The sequence below is a fragment of the Aquarana catesbeiana genome, linkage group LG03 (assembly GCF_042186555.1).
Source record: "Aquarana catesbeiana isolate 2022-GZ linkage group LG03, ASM4218655v1, whole genome shotgun sequence".
NCBI classification, from domain to species: Eukaryota; Metazoa; Chordata; class Amphibia; order Anura; family Ranidae; genus Aquarana; species Aquarana catesbeiana.
The window spans coordinates 682044446-682065227 of NC_133326.1; the positions used below are offsets into that span (position 1 = coordinate 682044446).

The following is a 20782-nucleotide window of genomic DNA, read 5'->3' on the forward strand; positions in this document are numbered from 1 at the left end:
ATGGGGGAGAGCAGGTGAGCACACAAGGGGACCAGGGCAGCAGAAAGAAAAGGAACTGGGACAAGAGGGGTGGCATACATTGGTACCAATCCCCTGTATTTATCTCCAGTGGCAGCTGAATATCGCCGAGAGGAAGAGGAGGAGAAGCCTACTTTCAGCTGCTGCAGAAGAAAATACAGATCGGTCCATTAATTTCCACTCCAGCCACCTATCCTGTCCAGGTTCTGGGGGTCAGCAAGTAAGGATTGCTGCTTACCTGTCACCTGCTCACAAATGATGGGTTGCCAACTCCAGGATTAGGGTGTGCCCAGGCACACCTGGCACACCCCTTGCGCATGCCTATGGTTAACACTAGGGGGCGATCAAGAGGTAAATGTGTTACCTAGGGAGTGATTCTAACTGTAGTAGGAGGGGACTCACAAGGGGAGGAGACCGATCCGTGTTCCTCTGTACTGGAAACACACCATCGGTCTTCTCTCCCCTGACAGGACACAGATCCACGGGCCTGCTCTGTTATTGGGCAATCGTGGGTGCCCGGCGGACATCGCAGCCTAGATGCCGGGTAAGCCGAGGACGTCATATGACACCCGCCCAGGATGGGAGACCCCTCCTGCGGACGTCATTTGACGATGGCCGGGATCAGGCCCGGATTTACTCCCTTTGCCGCCCCAAGGCCGGGCCCTTCAATGCCGCCCCCCCCCCCCACAAACACACACCACCAGAAAGAGCCCCCAGACATGATACGGTCAAAGACTGCAGACATGATATAAGAGATGGTCAGAGACTGCAATCATAGTACAGGAGATGGTCAGAGATTGCAGACATGATACAGGAGACGGTCAGAGACTGCAGTTCCTATGGACATTAGTAGATAATGGCCGATAGGCCCTCTCACCTGACCCAGCGATACAGCAACGGTTCCCTCTGATCAGGAGTCAGCTCACTCTGAATTGCCCGTGGCGAGTCTGTTGGGTAGCACCCAGATCTGTATTCCTGCAATGACTCCATTCCTTTCTCCGCCAGGGATGGCGTCAGGCTGTGTGGCTTTCCCTCTGGTGGCGCAGGGCAGCGGGGTTCTCTCTCTGATGGTGTTCCCTCAGCACTGCCCTCTCCCTCTGGAGTACTGGGTGTACTTTCCTGGGTGTAGACCCCCCCAGGACAAACCACCCCCCTCCATTAGTACAGACCCCCCCCAGGACAAACCCCCATCCATTAGTACAGACCCCCACCAGGACAAACCCCCCTCCCTTCATTAGTACAGATCCCCCCAGGACAAACCCCCCTCCCTTAGTACAGACCCCCCTAGGACAAACCCCCCTCCCTTCATTAGTACAGACCCCCCTAGGACAAACCCCCCTCCCTTTATTAGTACAGACCCCCCCCAGGACAAACCCCCCTCCCTTCATTAGTACAGACCCCCCCAGGACAAACCCCCCTCCCTTCATTAGTACAGACCCCCCAGGACAAACGCCCCTCCATTAGTACAAACCCCCCAGGACAACCCCCCTCCATTAGTACATACCCCCCAGGACAACCCCCCCTCCATTAGTACATACCCCCCAGGACAACCCCCCAGGACAACCCCCCTCCATTAGTACAACCCCCCCAGGTCAACCCCCCCTCCATTAGTACAAACCCCCCCAGGTCAACCCCCACCCCCTCCATTAGTACAGACCCTCCCAGGACAAACCCCCCTCCCTTCATTAGTACAGACCCCCCAGGACAAACTCCCCTCCATTAGTACAAACCCCCCAGGACAACCCCCCTCCATTAGTACATACCCCCCAGGACAACCCCCCTCCATTAGTACAAACCCCCCTCAGGACAACCCCCTCTCCATTAGTACAAACCCCCCCAGGTCAAAGCCCACCCCCTCCATTAGCACAGACCCCCCCAGGACAAACCACCCCTCCCTTCATTAGTACAGACCCCCCCAGGACAAACCCCCCCTCCATTAGTACAGACCCCCAGGACAACTCCCCCCTTCATTAGTACAACCCCCCCCCCCCAGACAAACCCCCCCTTCACTAGTACAGAGCCCCAGGACAACCCCCCTTCACTAGTACAGAGCCCCAGGACAACCCCCCCCCCACCCTTCACTAGTACAGAGCCCCAGGACAACCCCCCTCCCAGGACAACTCCCCCTCCATAAGTGAACAGATGGAACAGATGGAGACAGGCTTGACCGGGAGTGAGAGACACAAGAGAACACGCGCCCCCCCACCCCCCGCACAGAGACCAGCCGCTCCGATCTCCGGCGGCTGCTCTCCTTCTCTGACAGGAGGAGGGAGGGGGGACAGGCTGAAGCCTCGAAAAAAACAGCGGCGGCGGTGGGAGCGGAGGGAGCCACGTCTGGACACAGAGAGTAGGAGGAGGGAGAGGAGCACTCTAGCGCTTCAGCGCCCCCACCTCTCTGGTGCCCGGGTGCGCTGCATGCTGCTAGGTTAGTGTGGGGGGCGGCCGAGAAGTCATTGCAGGAGCGGCGCCGGGCCGCCCCTGTACCACTGCCGCCCCGAGGCCTGGCCTCGGTGGCCTTGTGGGAAATCCGGCCCTGGCCGGGATGGGAAGTGGTTAAAGTAAAGGTTCTTTTTTTTTGTTTTGTTCGTAAAAACATGTCATACCTGCTCTGTGCAAGGGTTTTGCACAGAGCAGCCCCAATCCTACTTTTCTGGGATGTCCCAGTGGCACTCCTGGCTCCTCCTCTTAATTGGGTGCCCCCACGGAGAGCCGCTTTCCATAGGGGCACCCGTGCCAATGGCTCCTGCTGCTATCAATCTATCCAATGAGGACCCGAGATATTGGCTGGAGCTGCTGGGCTCGTGCTCGTCCCTGGAACGATCGGGTTCAGGTAAGAAAAAGGGGGGATCTGGGAGGCTGCTGCAGCGCAGAAGGTTTTTCACCTTAATGCATAGAATGCATTAACCACTTCAATACCGGGCACTTATACACCTTCCTGCCCAGACCAATTTTCAGCTCTCTGCGCTGTCGCAGTTTGAATGACAATTGCGCAGTCATGCAACACTGTACCCAAACTAAATTTTGATCATTTTGTTCCCACAAATAGAGCTTTCTTTTGGTGGTATTTGATCGCCTCTGCGGTTTTTATTTTTTGCTAAACAAACAAAAAAAGACCAAAAATTTTGAAAAAAATAAAAGTTTTGCTTTTGTTTCTGTTAAAAACATTTGTAAATAAGTACGTTTTCTCTTTCACTGATGGGCACTGATAAGGCGGCACCGATGAGGTGGCACCAATGAGCGGGCACTGATGGGCACTGATAGGGTGGCACTGATAGGCGGCACTGTTGGGCGCTGATAGGCGGCACTGCTTGGTACTGATATGTGACACTGCTGGGCACTGATATGTGGCAATGCTGGGCACTGATATGTGACACTGCTGGGCACTGATATGTGGCACTGCTGGGCACTGATACCCGGCACTGATATGAGGCACTGATAGGCATCCCTGGTGTCACTGGCAGTGGTAGGCATTGAAGTGGGCACTGATTGGCAGCTGCACATATTTGGTATTTTCCTGGGAGTCTAGGGGGGGCATACCTGGTGGTCCAGTTTGGTGGCCATCCTGGTGGTCCTGGGCGGCTTCCCTGGTGGTCCTGGGCTGGCATCCGAGGGGGGGCTGTGCTGATAAACAATCAGCACAGACCCCCCCTGTCAGGAGAGCAGCCGATCGGCTCTCCTCTACTCGCGTCTGTGAGACGCCAGTGAGGAAAATCCGATAAACGGCTCTTCCTATTTACATCTTGATCAGCTGTGATTGGTCTCTGACGGAGACTCTTTACCTAGATCGGAGTTGCGATGTGTCAGACTGACAACAACAACGATCGCCGCAATGCGTACTCCCGGGGGCGTGCAGCGGCTTAATATACTGATCATGTCATATGATGTCCGGTCAGGATATTGAAACCACTTTGCCGCCGTCATTTTGCTATATGGCGGGCGGCAAGTGGTTAAGGTGAAAAACCTTGAGGGTTTACAACTCCTTTAAGCCATAGGCACGTTTATAGTGAATGTGTAACTGATTGTTATGTGGATATTTAAGCTTTTATCATTCAAAATATGATATCTGCATTATCTATTGTAGGATGTTGAGTTATTACGTGTCCCCGTGCTGTGAAATGCACATGGGCCTTGTTAATTATCCAGGACAAACCCAGGTAACCTCAATGGACTGTAATTAGGAGAGGGAGGGGGTGATATTGTTTACCTGTATAAATCTTATATAAAGGGCAGGCAGTGTATGCAGTACAGGGGAGACGGACAGAATGAGGTAGGTGTATAGGAAGCTAAGAACATTTTTTTTTTTTATATATATTAGGTATTTTCCAATGTCTCATTATGGTTATTCACTTTTGCAAGGGAAGCTACACTTTGCAAGGGAGTTTGCCCCAGAACTTAGCGAATGACATGAAGCTCTGCTGACTACCATCATCCAATCACTTGCAAGCAAAAATGCTGCATGTTTTTATTTCCAGTGCATGTGATTGGGTGTTCTTTGCCAAGCTCTTGTGCAAATTCTCTTGCAAAGGTGTAATTTACCTTGCAAATTCAAACAGTCTTGCTCTTAGTATTATTATTATTATTATTATTATTATACAGGATTTATATAGAACCGACAGTTTATGCAGCCCTTTAAAACTTAAGGCATACCTCCCAACATTTTGAGATGGGAATGAGGGACACCTACTAACAGACATATGTAGGCATAGGACACGCCCCCCTGCCACATCCCTTACAGGAAAATTAACCAAAAATAAAAGGTTAATTAAATCCACAAGTGCTTTTTTTTACCACTACTATTCCTTTATATTGGCTTTTAAAACGTACAAAAGCAGCAATTTAGAATTTGGAAGAAAGGTTTAGCGCTGAGAAGGTTTAGCGATGAAAGATAAAAAGTGCATTTTATACACAACTATATGGATCAGACCAAAATGAGGGACCAATGAGGGGGAAAGAGGGACAGAGGGACATTGCTCCAAATCAGGGACAGTCCCTCAAAATCAGGGACAGTTGTGCGCTATGCTTGAGGGTAGACAGTACAAATACAATACACTTTAATCCAGAAGGATTTAAGGGGCCCTGCTCCTTAGAGCTTAGTAAATCATCTCTATTGCCTGCAGGGAGGTACCTGTGAATTATGGGACCCTATAGCAAAATGTTGTTGGGAGGATTCTGTGTAGCAGCTGGCTATATCAATTTTGACATTGGGGGCCGGTTCACACTGGGATGACTTGCCAGGCGACTTGGCCGCCTGACAAGTCGCATTCCGTTCTGTACAATGGAACCGTTCTAATCGGAGCGACTCAAGTCGCTCCGACTTAGAAAAAGGTTCCTGTACTTCTTTGGGGGCGACTTGAGGCGACTTGCATTGACTTCTATATAGGAGTCGTTTTTCAAGTCGCCGCTGCTGTCGTGTGCAGGTCGCCTGAGGCAGTCGCGCTGCAAGTCGTGCTGCCTCAGTGTGAACCGGCTCTAAAACTGATGCACACAGAATCTGATGCAGCTGTGCATAGTAACCAATCAGCTTCCAGGTTTTAGTCCTGGTTCACATTGATGCTACTTTGAAATCGTGCTACTTCACTTGAAGTAGCACGATTGCAAAATAGCAGGCCGGTGCGATTTCAGATGCTACTCGGCTGACATCTGTGCCACTTCATGCACAGATGTCTATGCAAGTCGCACCTGCAATTTAAAAAAAAAATAGTGCAGGAACCTTTTTTTTAAATTGGTCCTGCACCGCAAAGTCAGAGTCGCACTGATTTGAGCGGTTCCATTGGCGATAATAGGGTGCAACGTGTCATGCGATTTGGAAATGTCAACTGGCATGACAAGTCGCACCGGTGTGAACGGGGGCTTATTGTCAAAGCTTAATTGAATAAGCTGAAGTTAGAAGCTGATTGGTTACTGTGCACCGCTGCACCAGATTCTGTGTGCTCCAGTTTTTGTAAATCTACCCCCCCCCCCCCCCCCCCATGTTAAGGATATTAACATAAAGTATGTCTAAATCAGGGACAGGCAATGGAAGATCAGTCAGCACAGTCAGACTAGTAGGGACCAGTGCTTAGTTACAATAAAAGTCACAATAATAACAAACATGATAATATTTAAAATTATGACAAAATAATTATTCAGTTGCCATATTGCAGTCGCCCACCGTGGATATACGTTGCTACTTTGATGTTAAATACTTCAGTTATGGCAGCAGTTAATTTTTAAATGGTGTGCGGTCCACTTTAACATAAAAGTGGTCCCAGCGGTGGATCCAACACGGGATCACTTTTGTGGGCGACGGGAGAGGAGCCCCTCTCGCCGCTTACTGGTCGAAACTGGGAAACGATCCGATTGCCTGATGAGCAGGAAGTTGAGTGAGGACAAGATAGCCCCAACTCAACTCTATGCGCTTGGAGGACCGGAGCGACATCAAACGTCACCTCCGCCCTCCAGACTTAAAGGGGATATTTTTTTTTCTTGAAAAAAAAAAAATTATATATTTTTTGTATTATTTGCTTTTAAGAGTAAATGTGAGATCTGAGGTCTTTTTGACCCCAGATCTCACATTAAAGAGGCCCTGCCCTGCTTATTTCTATTACAAGAGATGTTTACATTCCTTAGAATAGGAATAAAAGTCATCAAACTTTTTTTTATTAAAGGGACAGTGTAAAAAAATAAAAAAACAAAAAGTAAAATAAATAAGAAAAAAAAAAAAATGTCAAGCGCCCCATCCCTCCGAGCTAGCGCGCAGAAGCGAACGCATAGGCAAGTTGCGCCCACATATGTAAACGGTCACATGTGAGGTATCGCAGCAATCATTAGCGTGAAAGCTGTAACTCTAAACTGGTAACCTGTAGGAATTTTTCAAGTGTCGCCTATGGAAATTTTTAAGTACCAAAGTTTGTCGCTATTCCCACGAGCGTGCGCAATTTTAAAACATGACATGTTAAGTATCAGTTTACTCAATGTAACATTATCCTTCACAATCTAGAAAAAAAAAATTGAGCTAACTTTACTGTTTTCTTATTTTTAATTCAAAAAAGTGTATTTTTTTTCCCATGCAATGATCTCCAATTTATTCCATAGGGTCTCTGTTAAATATATATATATATATATGTGTATATATATGTGTGTGTGTGTGTGTGTATATATATATATATATATATATATATATATATGTGTATATATATGTGTGTGTGTGTGTGTGTATATATATATATATATATATATATATATATATATATATATATATATACACAATGTTTTGGGCTCGATCTTAAAGGCATCTTTCACACGGGCGGCTGTCCTGTAACATGTAAAAGCATGTTTTGTTATTTTGAAATTCCAAGACTCCAGGCACAGTGATGCAGTTGAACATTGCGATTAGTAGCGTTTATATGCGGCTGCGTTTAGCTGCGGAGAAACATTCTTGCCATTTCTGATGTTCTTCCTGTTGCTTTTCTTTCCTAGTTGCCGCTGCTATCCGCAGGTGAAATAGTACACTGTGATTGCCTGCGGTTATGTACAGATAGCTGCGCTAAATCGGTCCTGGATGCAGTCAAATTTATTTTTTCAAACTGCACAAAGCTGCATGTAATGAAACCGTTGCTAAACGCAGTGTGTGCAGGCCAGTCAAGTTCCTCCACCCCAAAACTTGCTCATCGATATCTTTATGGACCTTGCTTTGTGCACTGGTGTGTGCAGTCATGTTGGAACAGGAAGGGGCCATCCCCAAACTGTTCCCATAAAGTTGGGAGCATGAAATTGTCCAAAATGTCTTGGTATGCTGACGCCTTAATGCCCTGTACACACGGTCGGATTTTCCCATGGAAAATGTCCGATCGGAGCATGTTGTCGGAAATTCCGACCGTGTGTGGGCTCCATCGGACATTTTCCATCGGATTTTCCGACACACAAAGTTGGAGAGCAGGAGATAAAATTTTCCGACAACAAAATCCGTTGTCGGAAATTCCGATCGTGTGTACACAAATCCGACGGACAAAGTGCCACGCATGCTCAGAATAAATAAAGAGATGAAAGCTATTGGCTACTGCCCCGTTTATAGTCCCGACGTACGTGTTTTACGTCACCGCGTTCAGAATGATCGGATATTCCGACAACTTTGTGTGACCGTGTGTATGCAAGACAAGTTTGAGCCAACATCCGTCTGAAAAAATCCTAGGATTTTGTTGTCGGAATGTCCGAACAAAGTCTGACCGTGTGTACGCCCTATAAAAGTTCCCTTCACTGAAACTAAGGAGCCAAGGCCAACCCCTGAAAAACAACCCCCCACCATAATCCCCCCTCCACCAAATGATTTAGACCAGTGCACAAAGCAAGGTCCATAAAGACATGGATGAGCGAGTTTGGGTTGGAGGAACTTCTAAACCTTATGGACAGCCTTCCCAGAAGAGTTGAAGCTGTTATAGCTCCAAAGGGTGGGCCAACTCAATATTGAACCCTACGGACTAAGACTGGGATGCCATTAAAGTTCATGTGCGGGTAAAGGCAGGTATAATAAACATTTTTCTTCTAGAACATTTTTTTTTTTTAACATATTTTAAAATCTGCATTGAAAATTATTTACCCCCCAGAATATTTTATATTTTCTGAAAGCAGAAGTGCTGTAGAATAAAAAGATGGATGGCAGTTGCAATTGTCTATATTTGCACAACTTTTTATCAAATCTATATTTTCAGGAGGGGGGGATGCAAAAGTGGATTTGAGTGCACATAAACACAACATCATTTCTGATTTTTTTTTGAGTAAAATATAAAAGATGAGGTTGTGTCAAGTACATAGACACAACCTATGCACCTACAAAACAGCAAAAATGACAGTACCCAAAATTATCAATAGGCAACATTTTGACCTTTACACAATATCAGTTTAGAGTTAAAGGGGTTGTAAAGTCAAAAGGTTTATTATCATTCTATGCATTAAGATAAAAAGCCTTCTGTGTGCAGCACCCGCACTAATACTTACCTGAGCCCCATCTCTGTCCAGCGATGTCCACGAGTGTCTCAGCTGTCCGGGACTCTCCCTCCTGATTGCCTGAGACACAACTATGGTGCCATTGGCTCCCTCTGCTGTCAATCAAAATCAGTTAGCCAATCAGGAGAGAGAGGGGGGGTGGACATAGGGAGCTGCAGCTTGGCTTGGGTGCCCCCACAGCAAACTGCTTGCTGTGGGGGTACCCAACAGGAGGGGAGGGGCTAGGAGCACAGAAAAGGGACTCGAGAAGAGGAGGACCCGGGCTGCTCTATGCAAAACCACTGCACAGAGCAGGTAAGTATAACATGTTTGTTATTTTTTTAAAAAGAACAAAAAAAAACAAGACTTTACAATAACTTTAAAGTGGTATTAAACTTTTCACAAAATGTTTTGTTTAAAAAAAATGCCCCCCCCCCCCCCCCCTGCAGGTTTAGGCCAAAATGTGCTAGTATGCACCATATACCAGCACATTATGCCAGACTTACAGTACTTGTCAAACAAAGCCTCCCAGTGCTGCACTGTTAGCACTTCTGCTAGTCCCCAGTGCTCCGATCTTCTCCTGACCTTCCTTCTAGGATCTGTCCCTTCAACCTCTTGAATGGCCAGGCCGCGATGATATCACACCGGTGAATTCCCACAGAAGTAACATCACCATAGCACAGCGAGGGTGCTTTAACCACTTCAGCCACAGACCATTTGGCTGCCCAAAGACCAGAGCACTTTTTGCAATTCGGCACTGCGTCGCTTTAAGTGACAATTGCGCGGTCGTGCAACATGGCTCCCAAACAAAATTGATGTCCTTTTTTCCCCACAAATAGAGATTTCTTTTGGTGGTATTTGATCACCTCTGCGGTTATTATTTTTTGCGCTATAAACAGAAAAATAGCGACAATTTTGAAAAAAAAACATTATTTTTTACTTTTTGCTATAATAAATATCCCCCAAAAATATATAAAAAAACATTTTTTTCCTCAGTTTAGACCGATATGTATTCTTCTACATATTTTTGGTGCAAAAAATCGCAATAAGCGTTTATCGATTGGTTTGCGCAAAAGTTACAGCGTCTACAAAATAGGGGATAGTTTTATGGCATTTTTATTAATAATTTTTTTTTTTACTAGTAATGGCGGCGATCAGCGATTTTTTTTTTTTTATTGTGACTGCGACCTTATGGCGGACAGATCGGACACTTTTGGCGTGATTTTGGGACCACTCACATTTATACAGCAATCAGTGCAATTAAAAATGCATTGATAAATGTGTAAATGTGACTGGCAATGAAGGGGTTAACCACTAGGGGGCAGTGAAGGGGTTAAGTGTGTCCTAGGAAGTGATTCTAACTGTGGGGGGAGGGGCTATGTGTGACAGGACACTGATCACCGCTCACCACATCCCACGCCAAGAGAAATTGCATGAGCTGATAGGACAATATTGACTGGTGTCATGTTAATACAAGTTAACAAATGGAACAAATTCAGATCCATTTGTTATCCGAATGATGGCCTTAAGTTAAAGTTGAAATTCAGTTCACCTCCTAGGTGGCTTTACCCCCGCGTTGGGCATCACCATTATGGCACATGTGCAGATGTGCCCACAAGCTCTGCCCAGCCTTTGGGTCCTGGCAAAGCCAATCAGCACATATGTGCATGCACAGGTGATCTTCCATGAATGCGCAAATACGGGGAATTTTTGGACTCCCCTGCTAGCAGTCTTTGTGCATGGGTGGGAAACCCATACATGCGCAGATGGCTAAAAAACCAGCACAAGCACAGATGTGCTGCTTAAGGGCTCTGTCAGGATCCAAGCCCTTTGGCAAATATGCACATGCGCAGGGGGTGAGGAGAACTTCTCAACTAACTGAGAAATGTGGAACTGCTGCTTTGCAAGACAAATACTTTTTTTACTGAAAAAAAAAATTAAATTTGTAAGAGAGGTATATCATTTATATATAATTTTTTTTTGCCTAAAAAAAGAATAGGCTGATAATTGATAAAAAACCATATCTAAAAAATCAACAGGTCCTTTTTAGAGTGTTTTATTGTTTTTGCAGGTTGATGCCCCATCTGTACCAAACGCTCTGGCACCTTGTTGTCCTGTACAATGTCCCGACTTCATACTCAGATGGTAACCCAACAGACTTGCCTAACAGCGGGATATTGGTACCTGGAGATGTGCTCATTGGGGCTGTGATTCCCCTCCACATTGACTATCTTAACCAAGAAGTCACCTTTCAAGAGAAACCCCACGCAGATGCTTGCTTAATGTAAGATAAGTCATAGAATTTCTATGTGTAGCACTAACTCTCGGTGGAGCTGCTGGTTTAAGCGGGCTTGTTACCTTCACTCTCCTTCCCTCTGTTTCACCGGCACTGGGTCTAGGGTTGCGTTGAGTTTACCTCTGGACGACACACACACCAACACTTGAGTACGTTTTCAATGCTTTATTGAACATTTTACTAAGGAAATAGCAGGAAAGAGGCAGAAGGGAAACTGCAGAAGAAACTCAAATATCTTCTCATAAGGTTCTTGACAAATGTCCTGGTAGGATTTAGATATTATAATAGGATGCGCTCCCCTCGTGGGACACACTCCTTGCTTGCCTGGATAGGCCTCTCTCACTTGCCTAGCAGCCAGTACAGAGCACGAACAAAAGTCTCTGCCACATACTTGTTTGGGATAAACCGGTACGATCCTCTGCCACAGGATGTATCGGTCTTTTCTGCAATGAACGTCAGTCACAGTGCTTGAACCTTTAAGCCAACCCGGCAACACTATGCTGTATAGTTACTTTTAGGATACGTCCTCCAACCGAGTCACCAGGCCCCTCTCCAGACCAGCACACTGCGGATCTCCTCGGTTGTCCAGCTTCCTCCCTTTGGATAGACAGCTCAGGACCATTCCTCGGCTGCTGTGGCAGGCCCCAGACAAGATTCTGGGCCCACCCCTGCGCCGCAGCGGCGTGGGCCTCCGGAACGGAGGACCACGAGATTGCTCTCTAATGCATACCTGTAGGCCAGGAGGGCCAGCAGGTGGCTGAAAAACAAACCCCTCAATATGGCATCTGTCACATAAATACCCTCGCCCGGCATGCATCTCGGAGGACCACCTCCACCGAGTTGTCTCCGGGACAGAAGAGCATCCATACGCTTCGACACGTTGCCTTTCCAACACTGACCAGTAATAACAGCGACACCCACCGGTCAGTCTGGAAACACATACAACGTCAGCCAAGCTGGAACAGAGGCAAACTTAACCTATTTAACGAACAAGTTACTAAATTTACCTAACATATGGTAGATCGCAAATCTACCTGCGCTACATATGTATGGTGGTGGGGCTGGGTGTGGAATCTCACACCATTTTTGGGTCCATAATTATTTCTTGCTATTGGATGGAAATAAAGTTCTTATGTAGTGTTTGGCGAACAGTTCAGGCCAAGTAAAAGTTTTGGCCTGAACATTGCCTGTTTTCCCGTTCGGTGAGCGCCCGAGTTTGCGGGAGAACATCCCGCCAAACATCCCGCTGAGCGCCCCACAATGCACTGAGCACTTCACAGTAGATTCTAGGGCCCTGATTGGATGAAGCCTTGCACCTGACCACTGGTCAGGTGCAAGGCTATCCCAATTAGGGCACGGAGCACTGTCAGAGCCCTGATTTGACAAAGTGATGATGACTTTCTCCAGTAACGGCTCAGTGCTCATAGTCCTACCGCACACTATAAAAGGTTCCTTCCCATGGGAGAGATAAATAGAGCAAGGCTCAGTTTGCTACTAGCGAGTTAGTGTGTTCACTTAGTGCCGGTTCACACAGGGGTGGATTCAAAGTCACCCGACTCTCGTCTGACTCTGAAGCCGCCCCATACAGAGTGACTTCAACGCGGCTTGCAAAACGACTTCTGTATAGAAGTCAATGCAAGCCGCTCCGAAGTCGCCCCAAAGTAGTACAGGAACCTTTTTTTAAGTCGGAGCGACTATTAGAATGGTTCAATTGCAATGCATGGAGCGCGACTTGTCAGGTGCCTAAGTCGTCTGACAGGTCGCCCCTGTGTGAAGCGGGCACTTGTTGTGACTCTGAGTGTAGTGTTAGTGTAGTGTTAGTATAGTGTGAGTATAATGGGCCAGTATAGTGTAGTGTCAGTGTAGCATGTTAGTGTAGTGCTGTGTTTAACACAGCATTACAAAATATTTAGTGCTATATACAGTGATGTATACCCTTTTTTTTGGTTGCTGTGTTTTTTTTTTGTTTTGTTTTTTGTCTCTTTTTTTCTTTTGTCCCCTGCCTGCCCACTTTTTTTTTAAATTGTCAGCTGCAGTTTTTCTGGCTGCAACGCTGGTGTTCCACCTTTTGTGTTTTTTTATTTTTTGCATAGTTTTTACATTTCCCTCAGCATCAGTCCTCGATTTAAAGTGCACCAAACACAACTTTTTATTCAATAATGTGCATCCAATCACACATTTTCCAGTTTCTATTACATTTGGGTAATAAGCCCCCCCCCCCATCATGTCTGGGAGGCCAACAAGGGGAGGCAGATGTTCCCATGCCACTATGAGGGAGCCAGCAGCGTCTGTGTCCACAGGCAAAGACATGGACATGGTCCGTCCTCAGGCAGGGCACATTTGTCTCTGTTTTGTGATGTTGCCTGTGCTATCCAGCCACAGCATGCAGAGGAGGGGGTGGAGGGGCTTACTAAACCATCCTCATCCTCCTCATCATCTATGACCCAAGCTGAGACTAGTGCGAAGTCCACTGCAGCTGCCAGAGAGGCTTATTCTGCCTCCTTGTCTATAGCTACTGCTGCCCTAGCCCCAGCATCATGCATGGAGGAGTCAGCTGAATTATTTGAACGCAGTGTCACCCACTTGCTCCTTGAGGATTCACAGACTTTACTTGATTCAGATGTTGGTTCTGAGGTAGTGAAAGGGAGTAACATGAGCCAACAGAGAGGGGAGAACACTGATAAACAACAAATTGGCAGTCATGTTCCCCCATCTGCAGCGTATTGTCAAGTTGGCTCCAGTGATAATGAGGATGGAGGGGATGATGATGATGAGGTCACTGATGCGACTTGGGTGCCGGTAGAGCAGAGGAGGAAAGTGAGGGGAAGGAACAACCCCAACGAGGCAGGATGTCCTCCAGAGGCAGCTATCATAGAAGAGTAGAGAGCAGCCACCCTATTCCATCATATTGTGGAGCTGTTATCTCCCGGCCCACTTCTCACAGCTCAGCTGTGTGGGCCTTATTTAGCACATGTTGCAATGACGATCACACTGTTGCAATTTGCAAATCTCTGCAGCAAGAAGATCAAGGGTGGCAAAAACACCAGCCATTTAGGTGCCACATGCTTGACATGACATTTAACCTCCCACCACTCAGCCCATTGGCAAGAGCACCTGAAAACCAGACACAGTTCTTCTATTCTTACTCCTCACCTTTCATGTCTACCCCTGCTATATCTCATGAACTCTGAAGCAGCCTCCACTGACAGGGATGATGATATAGCAAAGAGTGTCACAGGTCCTTGCAACACGTCGCCAGCAGCACACCACCAGCTGTAGAGTGTAGCAGGCAAATTTCTGTGCCCCAGTTGCTGCATCGAAAAAAAAATACATTCCTTGCCCACATGCCCAGTGTCTAAATTTCAGCTTGTCCAAATTCCTGGCTTTACAACTCCTGCCTTTCCATCTGGTGGATTCTGCCCCCTTCTGTGAATATGCAGAATGTGCTGTATCACAATGGCAGGTTCCCAGTCACTATTTCTTTGCATGAAAGTACCATTACTTGAAAGGCAATGTTTTGACATTGTTGGGCAAGACAATCACCTGCAAGGTCCATATTACTGCTGACACGTGGTCCAGCAAACATGGTCAGGAACGATATACTTAGTTCACAGCACACTGGGTAACTCTGTCTGCAACTAGGAAGAATGCAGGACAGGGCTCAGTACTGGAACTTGTTTTTCCGCCACGTCTCTATACAACTGGTGGGTATGATGTGAGATCTGTCAGCTCCACCCTCTCCTCCTCCCCATCCATGCCCTCCTCTGCTGGATTGTGCTATGAACCACCAATACCCACTAAGTATTCCAGGAACCATTTAACGAGTCAGGCAAAAAGATGTCATGCAGTGCTTCAGCTGGTCTGTCTAGGGGACAGGAGGCACACTGCAGGGGCAAGCCCAGAGATGGTTCATGCCATGGAAGCTTGAGCCAGGAATGGTGGTGTGCAATAATGGCACTAACTTTCTGTCCACTCTTCGACAGGGAAAGTTGACAAATGCCTGGCACATGTCCTTAATTTGGTGGTGCAGTATTTCCTAAAGAGGTACCCAGGTTTACAAGATCTTCTAAGGCAGGCCAGAAGAGTCTGAATCCATTTCAGGCGGTCATATGCTGGAGTAGCTGCAAATGCAGCAGAGGGCCGTCATTGAGTACCTGTTTGAGTATGGCACAAGGATAGGCTCAGGGCATCTCTGCTATTTTTTCCCCATGCCAATTAGTAATATTAAAGGGTGCATGCACTGTACGGTCACCATTTGAGGAGGTGACAAGGATGGTGAGCTTCGACAATGCATGCATCAGTGACACAATTCCGCTTGTGTTCCAGCTGGAGCATACTCTGCGTGGCATTATGGACAGGGAGCTCGAGACAGAGCAGCGGGAGGAAGAGGAGGACTCCCTTTCCTCTCAAGGCCTGCTTTATGCAGACACCATTCTTGTGATGCCAGAGGACACACAAGAGGAGAGGGAGGAGGAGGAGGTGGACTCTGGTAGTTTTGTCGGCATAGAAGCAGAGGAAGACATACGTCCAACCTTAAGGGATGGTTTTCAGTCCCCAGAAACCTTGGGAGTAGTACGTGGCTGGGGGGAGGCAGTTCCAGATACTGTAATGCTCAGTGACCCTCAGCACTCATGCTTCTCATGCCTCCACAAACTTGGGGTGCATGGGCTCACTTCTTCTTCAAAGCCTGCAAAAAGACCAGAGAATTTGTGGCATCAAGGAGAAGGCTTATTATTGGTTGGCAACCCTCCTTGAACACTGTTACCAGGGGAAAGTCTCGGAATCTATCTTGAGGAAACCTTAAAGTGGAGTTTATGTAACACCTTTTCAAATTCTGGTAGGTTATAGTCTCATGAAAAAGGTATTTTTGAGGCTTCTGTTTGTCAAAAGAGGAGCAGTGGAGAAGAGGGTTGCCTTAGTGATGCATTTTAAAATGCTATCAGCTTCAAGATCCCATTGGCAGCATCTGCATCATATGGTGGAAGATTATCTAGGGGTGAAAACAGACATGGAGAGCTTTCCAATAGATGATCCACTGGGTCTCTGGGTCATGACAATAGACCAATAGCCAGAACTTGCCCAGTATGCAATTGAGCTGCTGGGCTGCCCTGCAACCAGCGTTCTTTTGGAATGGGCATTCAGTGCTGCCAGAGGTTTTGTGACAGATAAAAGAGCGTGCCTGTCCACAGACTCCATTGATCGGCTGACATTTGTCAAAATGAATCTGTCCTGGATTAGCAGCAGCTATCAAGCCCCTCATTCTGATGTTACTGGTTAAGTGTTGGGATCTCAAATCTCTGCAAGACTGTCTAAGCTGCCTAGCTTGGTTGGTGTTGATTTTCTCTTTTTTGGTATAGGTTTCATGGGCATAATTAACACCCAAGGACCAAGTTTTCCACACCTGTTTGACAGGTGCATCAAATTAAAATTTTTTTACAGCAAGGCTAATTCTTGTTTTCATCAAGAGTATCTCTAGATGGTTACAGGGTGAAGGCACCACCAACACCCAAAGACCAATTTTTCACAGCTGTGTGACAGGGGCATAAAATTTAAAGGGTAACTCCACTTCCGTGGAGAAAAAAAATAGCAAATAAAGAAAAAATAATATAGTGTATACAATTGCGACACAAGTCATATTGTAATTGAATGTTATTAAAAAATTACCTTTCCTTTTCAATCTGCAGCTGCTGTGATTTTCTGTAAATGCAGTGCAATATGGCTACCTGGAGTTGTTCTGTACACAGAGTGTGTACTGACCACCCCCCAGAAACATAATTTTCTGCTTGTGTGATGGGCTCACTGATTTTCCCAGAAGTCTAAGATATGTCAGATTTCAGGCATCCTTTGCTTCAAAAATGTACCGTATTTATCGGCGTATAACACGCACCGGCGTATAACACGCACCACAAGTTTAGGAGGGAATTTTACGGGAAAAAAATTTTTAGGAGGGAAGTTGAAGGGAAAAAAAACTTACATTTAAATGCCCATCATTGCAGCCTTCTCAGTGCAGCCTTGCCCCAGTGCAGCCTTGTCAGTGCAGCCTTGTCAGTGCAGCCTTGTCAGTGTAGCCTTGTCAGTGCAGCCTTCCCCAGTGCAGCCTTCCCCAGTGCAGCCTTGTTAGTGCAGCCTTGTCAGTGCTGCCTTCCCCAGTGCAGCCTTGTCAGTGCTGCCTTCCCCAGTGCAGCCTTGTCAGTGCAGCCTTCCCCAGTGCAGCCTTGTCAGTGCAGCCTTCCCCAGTGCAGCCTTGCCCCAGTGCAGCCCTGTTAGTGCAGCCTTCCCCAGTGCAGCCTTGTCAGTGCAGCCTTCCCCAGTGCAGCCTTGCCCCAGTGCAGCCTTGCCCCAGTGCAGCCTTCGATCCCCTGCCATACTGGGCTTCAAAATTGCCGACCGCGATTTGAAAATGGCGCCGCCGGCGCCGAAATACACAGAGCCGGTCCTCGGCTCTTCTCGGCGGCTCTCGTTCACTTTCAGCTCCACTCGTAGTCCCGCCCGGGATGGGCGTGACTGTGAGCGGAGCTATCCGAACCTAGCCGAGTAGACTCGGCTAGGTTCGGGCGGCGCTCGAGTGAAGCCGAAAGTGGCCAAGAAGAGCCGAGGACTGGCTCTGTGTATTTCGGCGCCGGCGGCGCCATTTTTAAATCGCGGTCGGCGATTTTTTAGATCTGGTAGCTCAGGATCGCAGGGGATCGGCGTATAACACGCACCCGCGATTTTTCCCCTGATTTTAAGGGGAAAAAAGTGCGTGTTATACGCCGATAAATACGGTAATTTTTGGTGAGATACTCCCTGTTAGGAACACAGGCCCTGAAGATTTCCCCATTAGTACTGTGCAGGTGCACAGCTGAAAGATAATTATGAAACCACTCCCATTAGACTCACTCAAACCAGAGGCAGAGAGGAACAAACAGGGATTTCTTCAGAATAACAAAAAGTAGAAATCTGCAATAAAGGTTGTTATAATCCTTGCAATGTACATAGATCACACACCCAGAAGGGAATGTTTTTTTCTCAACAAAAGTGGAGTTTCCCTTTAAATTTTTTACAGGAAGGCCAATTCTTGTTTTCATCAGGAGTACCTCTAGATGGTTACGGGTGAATGCACCATCAACACCCAAAGACCAATTTTTCCGCAACTGTGTGACAGAGGCATCAAATTTAAATTTTCTACAGCAAGAACAATTCTTGCTTTCATTAAGAGTACCAGTCTAGAAGGTTACAGGGTGAAGGCGCCACCAACACCCAAAGACCATTTTTTAACAACTGTGTGACAGGGGCATTACATTTAAATTTTTAGAGCAAGGCCAATTCTTGCTATGATCAAGAGTACCTCTAGAGCAGCGGTTCTCAACCTGGGGGTCGATTGCTGATTTGCCAGGGGGTCGCGAATGCTGGCCGAGATGGACCCGAAGTTACTTTGTTACGCCGGAGTCTGTCCATCTCGGCCAGTGAGATGTCACTTTTGGGAGAGGAGAGACCGCAAAGAAGTGACATTCCGTCAGCGCCATCTTGGTACTCTCGTCCGCAGTGAGGCTACACTTAGAAGTCGGCAAGCGGACATCTTTTTACACCCACCGAAGTCCGCTTGCTGAGGATGAGTCTACCAAGATGGCGGCGACGAAACGAAACACAGACGGCTTGCTGATTCTGACGGAACACCAGTGATTTAGTAAGTCAGAGATAGCATTTTTGTACATCAATTGCCACCACTGTGCCATCCATTGCCGCCACTGTGCCCATCAATTGCCACCACTGTGCCATCAAACGCCGCCATATGCCATCAAACGCCGCCATATGCCATCAAACGCCGCCACTGTGCCATCAAATGCCGCCACTGTGCCATCAAATGCCACCACTGTGCCATCAAATGCCGCCACTGTACCTTCAAACGCCGCCACTGTGCCTTCAAACGCTGCCACTGTGCCATCAAACGTCGCCACTGTGCCCATTAATTGCCACCACTGTACCATCAAACGGAGCCACTGTACCCATCAAATGCCGCCACTGTGCCATCAAACGCCACCACTGTGCCATCAAGCACCGCCACTGTGCCCATCAATTGTCGCCACTGTGTCCATCAATTGCCACCTTTGTGCCATCAAACGCAGCCACTGTGCCCATCAAACGCAGCCACTGTGCCCATCAAACGCAGCCACTGTGCCCATCAAACGCAGTCACTGTGCCATATCAAATGCTCCCACTGTACCATCAAATGCTGCCCCCGTGCCATATCAATGCTCTCACTGTGCCCCGCCGCCCACCGTCTGCCCGGCACTTACCCTGTCTCTCGGTGGGGCATTTTATGTATTTGTAACTTATATGTTAAATAAATATTTTGTGCTGTATATTACAGATTGTTTTTGTGATTAATCACTACGCTTTAAGACGTTAAATTTGTAGGAATGAAAATACATCCTGCATATCATATATTTATATTTCGATTCATAACAGTCGCAAAATTACAGCAATGAAATGACCAACAAAAATAATTTTACTGTTAGAGGTCCCCACAACTTGGGAAATTTTATCAAGGGGTCACGGCACTAGGTAGGTTGAGAACCACTGCTCTAGATGGTCATGGGGTGAAGGCACCACCAACACTCAAAGACCAATTTTTCTACAACTGTGTGACAGGGGCATCACATTTCAATTTTTTATAGCAAGGCCAATTCTTGCTTTCATCAAGAGTAGCTCTAGAAGCTTACGAGGTGAAGGCACCACCAACACCCAAAGACCAATTTTTTCACAACCGTGTCAGGGGCATCACATTTCAATTTTTTAGAGCAAGGCCAATTCTTGCTTTCATCAAGAGTACCTCTTTCTTTATAAATGTTAGTTTTTCTGCAGCAGGTTCTATAGACGCTGCAGATGCACCACTTCATAGGCAGACTAAGGGGACCCCCCCCCCCCCAGCCACTATATTCAAAGGAACTTTTATTTATTTTTATTTTTTTTTACTTTAAGCATCATTAAAATTACTGCTCCTTTTAAACCTATGTTTTTTTAAAGTTTTTTTTGCATTAGTACATATGCCATACCCTTTTTATGGCCAATAACTTGCATATAAGCCTTCAAAGTGGGGATTTTTTAAGTTCAAGTCCCATAGACTTCAATAGGGTTCGCAGTTTGGGTCCAAACTTTTGCGATGTTCGAGAATTCTGGCACAAATTGAACTGGGGGGTGTTCGGCCCATCCCTATTCTTAAGTTATTCTATCTCATAAGAAACTTAATTACAGCATTAGCAGAAAGTACATGGGGCCCCAGTACAAGTTGTGTTATGGGCCTCACCTAAATGAGTCCACCTCTTGCTGCCACTTCCTTTCCTGGGGGGAACGAATAATGAAAAATCCTCTCTGAGGACCAGAATTGAGGAGTTTTTGTTCACATTAGAACTTCTTTTCTACCCATACAAATCAACAATTAGATTAAAGCAGCTCATTGATTGGGAAAAAGTCAACTGTAGGTTGTTCAACTTAGAAACAGGTTGCCCGCAGGTCAGATAAAGGTTA

General features: G+C 46.8%; 1 protein-coding gene across 1 annotated transcript in view; it reads left to right on the forward strand.

Annotated features, from left to right (window-relative positions):
• LOC141134127 (extracellular calcium-sensing receptor-like) overlaps positions 1 to 20782 on the forward strand; it is a 33262-nt gene continuing 12480 nt past the window's right edge. The window contains exons 1-2 of the mRNA XM_073623712.1: positions 1 to 14; positions 11051 to 11263. Coding sequence (XP_073479813.1) covers positions 1 to 14; positions 11051 to 11263 — 227 coding nt within the window. The remainder of the gene's footprint in view (positions 15 to 11050; positions 11264 to 20782) is intronic.